The sequence below is a fragment of the Lineus longissimus genome, chromosome 14, assembly GCF_910592395.1.
Source record: "Lineus longissimus chromosome 14, tnLinLong1.2, whole genome shotgun sequence".
Classification (NCBI taxonomy): domain Eukaryota; kingdom Metazoa; phylum Nemertea; class Pilidiophora; order Heteronemertea; family Lineidae; genus Lineus; species Lineus longissimus.
The window spans coordinates 9,623,489-9,630,536 of NC_088321.1; the positions used below are offsets into that span (position 1 = coordinate 9,623,489).

The 7,048-nt window shown below is 47.5% G+C and overlaps 1 protein-coding gene across 1 annotated transcript; it reads right to left on the reverse strand.

The window, feature by feature from the left end:
- Positions 1-324: 324 nt before the first annotated feature.
- On the reverse strand, positions 325-1,914 carry LOC135498663 (uncharacterized). Its single transcript, XM_064789047.1, has one exon. It carries the CDS (start codon positions 1,912-1,914, stop codon positions 325-327), a length of 1,590 nt encoding a protein of 529 aa, XP_064645117.1.
- Between the last annotated feature and the right edge of the window lie 5,134 nt (positions 1,915-7,048).

Consider the following 7,048-nt stretch of genomic DNA (forward strand, 5'->3'; position numbering starts at 1 on the left):
GCCCCGTGAGGCTGGCTAAGGGGAGGGTCGCCTTACTTTCGAACCTCAGCAGACTGACCAAATTGGATGATCAAGCCAAAATGGAGTTCTGCTTGCTACCCTTCTTGAACTTCAAGACATCCTTCATTCGGTTGGTCCTCTAGGATGCAGATTCCTCCCTCGTCCTCGATGCCCTTGTGTCCTCCTGTATGCAGTAAGTCCAATTTTTAAATCCTCACCGTCCTCAATGACCTATCCTCAGATTATTTACAGCAGATTATGAAATATGATAGCCCAGGAGACCCTTAATGATTCCTAGGTTCCTGGGAATGTTCTAAATTGTCCTTAGCGCTTACATCTAAGGGGGCACAACCTTGAAATTGGCCTCAGGAATTCATTGTCTCCAATCTTGACTTTTGCGACGCGGACATGATCATCCTTGCCAGGTAGGACCTGCAAAATCCTGCCCAGAGGCCATTGTCCCCTCGGTGTATTTGGGCTAACTACCACAACCAGGTCTCCTGATTCAAGATTCTTCATTTCTTCCCTCCATTTGGCTCTTGGGTGCAACATTGGCAGCCACTCCTTCAGCCATCTCTCCCAGACATGCTTAATCAGCTGCTGAACTACCCGCCATCTTCTGCGCGGATTGAACTTGATGCTGTCCACTGCTTCTGGGGCAAACTGACCCCCAACCTGGCCAAACAAAAAGTGATTTGGGGTCAACGGCGGTGTGTCCTGTGAGTCTGCTGCCTGGTATGTAAGAGGGCGGGAATTCAGCAAGGCCTCGGCTCCTGAGATGGCTGTAGCTAACTCCTCATCATTAATGTCAGCTTTTCCGAGGACCGCGTAGATTGCCTTTTTTGCTGATTTTATGAGAGATTCATGCACTCCTCCAAAGTGAGGACCCAATGGTGGATTGAAGTACCATTTGACTCCCCTCCGTGCTGTTGCGCGGCTGATCTTGTCTTGATCCAAATTTTCTACTAGGTCGTTCAGCTCCTTGTTCCCAGCGACAAAATTGGTACCGTTGTCCGATGTGACCTCTTCAGGAACTCCGCGCCTGTTTACCATGCGATTAAAGGCATTTAGAAAGGAGTCAGTATCAAGTCCGTAGGCCATTTCTAAGTGCACAGCCTGTGAGGCCATGCAAGTGAAGAGACAGAGATATCTCTTTGACTGTACCCTTCCGCGCAGCTGTTTTGTGATGAATGGCCCTCCAAAGTCCACAGAGGTTCTTGTAAATGCACGAACTGATGTCTTTACTCTGGTCTTGGGTAGAGGAGCCATTATCTGAGTTGCAACTTTGCATTTTCTCCGTCCGCATTCATTGCAGTCTCTTTCCCAATCTCGAATTTCTTCTCGCCCAGCAACAATCCAAAATCGACTTGATAAAGCTGCCAAGGTCTGGTTTACTCCTGTGATGTGACCACCTTGCTCGTGGTAGCTTTTTACAATCAACTTGGTGACGTGATCTTTTCGTGGTAGAATGACTGGGTGTCTGGTGTCAAATGACAAGAATTCTGCATGCTTGAGACGGCCATTACAGCGTATGACACCTTCATCGTCTATTCTTGGAAAAAGACCGAGGATTTTGCTTGACTTTCCGATTGGCTTTCCTTTTGTCATCGCCCGGTACTCTTCTGGGAAGGCTTTTTTCTGACTTTCGCTAATGATGATATTCTGAACTTGCTGTAGCTCGTCTGGCGTCAACTCCCCTGTCTGACGCTCCTCTCTTTTTCGCCGAGAGTTCTCTAAGAATCGGTATACCCATGCCTGTACTCGGCAAAGCCGGTGCCAACTTGAATAACGTAATGGATCGAGACGCCATTCTGGGACTATGGTTTCATCATCCTGCTGTTCATTCAATGGCACCGTGACCGGCAGGCAGTATTTGCACCACGCGACCACCACGCGAACAGGCGGAGCGATCATAATGACGATATCAAAATAGCGGTCGATTCATTGGATCATGGTTTCTTGGAACAATTATAGATGGCGTTGGCTGCTATCCTAGCTTCTCTGATGCCCGTTCTTGGGATTATTGGAATAAAGGCGTACGCCATTTACGGAAATACGTACTGAATTGCCATTGAGTAACTAGACCTACTCCAACTGACGACTGACCTGCAAAAACCATACGAGTACAAGTGGGTTATATAGTCTCCCTTTAAAGGGGTGGCCGTTCGTTTGGGTGGGGTGGGTTGGGGGGGGGGGGGGGGGGGAGGAGTTAGATTTATCACTCACTCGAACACGTGTGCATAGTTTCAACATACTGTTGTGTGAGAGACCCTTATTGGCGACTTTGTGTAACTTTATCTTGCCTACCTGGCGACTTTGTGTAACTTTATCTTGGTTCGAGTTAGTGATAAATCTAACTCCTCCCCCCCCCCCCCCCAACCCACCCCACCCAAACGAACGGCCACCCCATTAAAGGGAGACTATATAACCCACTCGTACTCGTATGGTTTTTGCAGGTCAGTCGTCAGTTGGAGTATAGGTCTAGTTTCTCAACGGTAATTCAGTACGTATTTCCGTAGTTGGCGTACGCCTTTATTCCAATAATCCCAAGAACGGACATCAGAGAAGCTAGGATAGCAGCCAACGCCATCTATAATTGTTCCAAGAAACCATGATCCAATGAATCGACCGCTATTTTGATATCGTCATTATGATCGCTCCGCCTGTTCGCGTGGTGGCGTGGTGGTCGCGTGGTGCCCGTGGTGGTCGCGTGGTGCCCGTGGTGGCGTGGTGCAAATACCGCCTGCCACCGTGACCAGGGTCCTTTCTCCCTTCTTCATTTCACTCTTATCGATGTTCTTGCTTTCACAGCGGTTGATCGGCCAGTCAGCTTTCTCCTTCACCAGAAACTCTGGGCCACTCCACCAAAGGCTATCATTCATATCCTGAACTTTGGCACCTCTTGAAAGGATATCAGCTGGATTGTCTTTAGTCGGCACATGTCGCCACTGGTCCGGGTTGCTCTGCCGATGGATTTCACCAATCCAATTCGCTACAAACGGCTTAAATTCACGACTGCGACCTCTAATGCACCATAATGTATTGGGGCTATCGGTCCAGTAAGTGACATCTTTCAATGGGATATCCAAAACTAAGCAAATTGCATTTGTCAGTCGCAATCCAACGATCGCCCCATCAGCTCCAGTCGTGGTATGCTGCATGAAACCAGTGGTGCTACCTTAGATTTAGATGCGATCATTCTCACAATCACCTGGCCACCCTCATAACATGTCCACATGTATGTGATGCCACCGTAAGCGTCCTGTGATGCATCGACGAAGGTGTGGATTTCTTGGCTGACCGGACGTTCCGCATCGCAGGAGCGCAGGCATCTTGGTATTTTCACCTGCTGCAGGTTGTTCAGGTCCGTGAACCAGCATCTCACCTTTTCTCCTATTTCGCCGAGGTTTTGATCATCCCAGTCAACTCCAAGAGTCCAAAATTCCTGCATCAAAATCTTTGCTCTGATTATCAAGGGTGAAAGAAAGCTCATTGGGTCGAATATTGTCGCTATCTTTCGCAAGAAGTTACGCTTTGTGACAATGAAGTCCTCTTCTGGTGGGACACAACGGAAAGTGAAAACATCTTCGCTCGCCATCCACATGACTCCTAGCGTCTTTACTGATGGTAACTGACCCTCATCTGGACTTATCTCAGAAGCTCTGTCTTCCACAGGGATTTTCTCAAGTACTGCTTTTGAATTTGAAACCCATTTTCGGGCATGCATCCCCGCCTTGTCCCACAGAACAGATAACTCTTCATAAAGCTGTACTCTGATATCATCGTTATGAACTGAATCTAAGCCATCATCCATATATGTCAATTTTAATACTGTTTCTGAGGCTAATGGGAGCTCCGTGCTGTGTCGTCTAGCATGCTCCTGTGTCACAAACTGCGCGAGAAAAGGAGATGAGTTGACACCAAAGACCACTCTCGTAAATTCATACTCCTTCGGCTGATCTGTGTTGTCAAGTTCTCTCCATAGAAATCTATGATAAGGTCTATCCTCAGGCTTGATCAGAATCCTCAGGTACATTTGGGAGATATCACAAGCCACTGCTACCGGATTTCGCCGAAACCGGATTAGAACATTTACCAAGTTTTGCTGTAGTTTGGGTCCTTGGTAAATTTGATCATTTAGTGACGTCCCTTTTGCTTTTGCTGAGGCGTCAAAGACAATCCGTACTTTTGTTGTGGCTTTGTCCATCCGTACAACAGGGAAGTGGGGGTAAATACCAACATGCCGCAGGTTGTGACTCAGATTTTGGTACTTCTCGTACGTATCCTTTCACGAGGTACTCCTTTATTGTGGCACTATATGCTTCTGCAGTGACAGGATTCTTGTTCAGCTTCTTCTCTGTTCCTTCCAATCGATGTACAGCCTCCTTCCAATTGTTCTGCAATTGTGGTCTCTCACCACGCCATGGGATCCCAACCTGGTACCGGCTTTTCTCAGGGTCAAATTCTAAAGTATCCTTTATCTTATCAATCGTCTTCTGTTCATCTGGCTGAAGAATCTCAACATTATTCTCTGCTTTTATATTTTCGACCTCCCAAAATGACTTCAAGCTGGAGTTTATCTCCTCCAGAACATCATGCTGTGATGCTGCGTGGTATGTCCTGGCGAAATTGGTTGATGGTCTGTTGCCTTGTTCTGTTGTCACAGGCCCGATGCAAGTCCAGCCTAGACGTGTTAACCTTGCAGTTGGCTCTCCATTCTTCCCGGCTACGTCCCGTAACGAGAAATGCAGATCTTGGTTGTCTAGGCCAATCAACAGGTCTAAAGTCTCTCTTTTCCCAAACTTCGGGAAGACTATCTCTTTGAGGTGGTCGTACTTATGCGCGTGTTTGTTCCAATCAATTGCCTGTAGATCTCCTGTCACTGGCTGCTCGGTGGTTCCAGCGATGATTGTAGCATCGACTCTGCGATTTAGACTCTCAACGCCGACTTCAACGGTAGTGGTTTTGAAACATGATGAGCGTCCATTTAAAACATGCACGGTTGTGTTTTCTGTAGGGCCCGTCAAACCTAGTTCGTTTGCAACGCTTGCATTGAGGTAGGTAGCTGTGCTTGCATCATCTTGAAGGGCATTGACCTTCAGTCGCTTTGCCCCATTTTTGAGGATGACTGGTACTGTTCTTAAGGCTATGAACCCTGTCTTGGCCTCCCTTGTGTTAGTTGCCATGGTTACAGTAGCGAGGGATCTATCTTTCTTCTTAGTCTGCACTTCCATCTTCTGTGGTTGTGACTTCGTCTTTTCTTGTTGTGCTTCTATTTTCTGTGGTTGTGCAGGTTGAGAAGTCTCTTTTTCTTGGTGCAACAGCCGATGATGGTTTTGCTTGCATCCATTGATGTTACAAGGTCGTCCTCGATCCCATTGGGAGCCAATGTGCTGGTTCGACAGACATCTGTAGCATAGAGACTGTTGTTTGGCAATTTTCCATCTGGCAGCCACGTCTTTGGCCTTGAAGTCCTCGCACTTCCAGATGCCATGGTCCTTACTGCAGACAGGACACGGGTTGTGGGACTGGATGACTGACGGTGATGTGAAATGAGTCCTTGAAGATCCCTTGTGATCTGACTTGGTTGATGAAGTCTGACCATCTCTTGACTGGATTAACCCTTTAACCGCTTCTGTTGCAATTGTCCGATATTCTGACTCCGAAATGACAAAGCGGCGCAGCACTTCTATTGACTCCTTTTCATTTCGCTCATTAACCCATCGGTGGTAATCAGCGACCATTGTCACAGTCATCTTCTTGAACAGCAATGAATACAGGAGCTGGCTGTCGAGCTCGGACTGAAATCCTGCGTCCTTCAGGTTTATCACCACGATGTCTAACAGATCAGCAAATTTATCCAAGTCCTTTGTATTACCCGGTCGAATCTGAGGAAAGCTTGTAAGTTCTTCGAACTGCAGTGTGACTTGCCTTCTCCTACCTCCATACTTTCTCTCCAGCCTCTCTTTGGCCGCAATATACACACTCGGGGGAATGTCCCAAATTTTCTATCGTTTTCGATGCCTCTCCAGAAAGGCAGCCTCTCAACTGTAGAAGCTTGTATTCGGGCGTAGCTGGAGCTTTGTCGATACAAGCTAGGAAAGCAGCCTTCCAATTTTCATAGGTTCTTACGTCACCAGTGAAAGTCGGAATCGACACGCGTTTCAGCTGTTTCCACAGGTCTTGGCCTATCTTCTTGTTTTCTGGCTCCTCGGGTGTCGGTTGTGTGCAAGATGCACCAAGGATATGCTGTAACCCTGGTGTATTGCCAGATGTACCAGACATCTCTTGCTGTTGAGGAAGTATGTACTCCTGGGGTCCTGGTGTACATGCTGTAGCAAATATCTGTTGATGTTGAGGAAGTATGTACCCCTGGGGTCCTGGTGTACATGCTGTAGCAAATATCTGTTGCTGTTGAGGAGGTATGTACCCCTGGGGTCCTGGTGTACATGCTGTAGCAAATATCTGTTGCTGTTGAGGAACGGTGTACTCTTGCTGAACCTCCTGGCTTTGGTGCTGCGGTGTATTTTTATTAACCAATGACCCTTCAGGCTGTTTACTTGCACGTAGTGTGGTCATAAAGTTCTGCATAACTCCCAAGAAATCCTCCACTACATCTTCAGCTGATCTAGTTTCGGGAGTCTCAACTTGATTTGAACTAGGAGCCGAGACAGGAAGACTTGGAATGAACGGTGGCGCATTAACACTGTCCTTTAAATCAGACTCTACTGTTTTCGAAACATTGTCATTGGCGTTGTTGTCTTGTTGTACTATCCTACTAACGTTACTGCGAAAATCAGTTGGCATACTAGTATGGGATGGTCTGGATCTGCAACTAGGCCTACCTCTCGGGCGCAACTGTTTCTGTAACCTTGACCTCGTCAACTCCTCAATCCTTGCCTCAACTCGTTGTATCTCTAAAGTCAGTTCAGTACTAGGGCTAGGCTCTCGTTCCATCAGGGGCATCTCCAGGGCAAATGCAGTGGTTGACGGCGGTGCACTTCCCTGTGGCGCCACCTGTGCGTTTCCACGTACACTAACATTTACA

What these genes read in the sequence shown, in the direction of transcription:
- LOC135498663 (XM_064789047.1), bottom strand. Translation starts at nt 1,914, where the DNA reads ATGATCGCTCCGCCTGTTCGCGTGGTGGTCGCGTGGTGCAAATACTGC.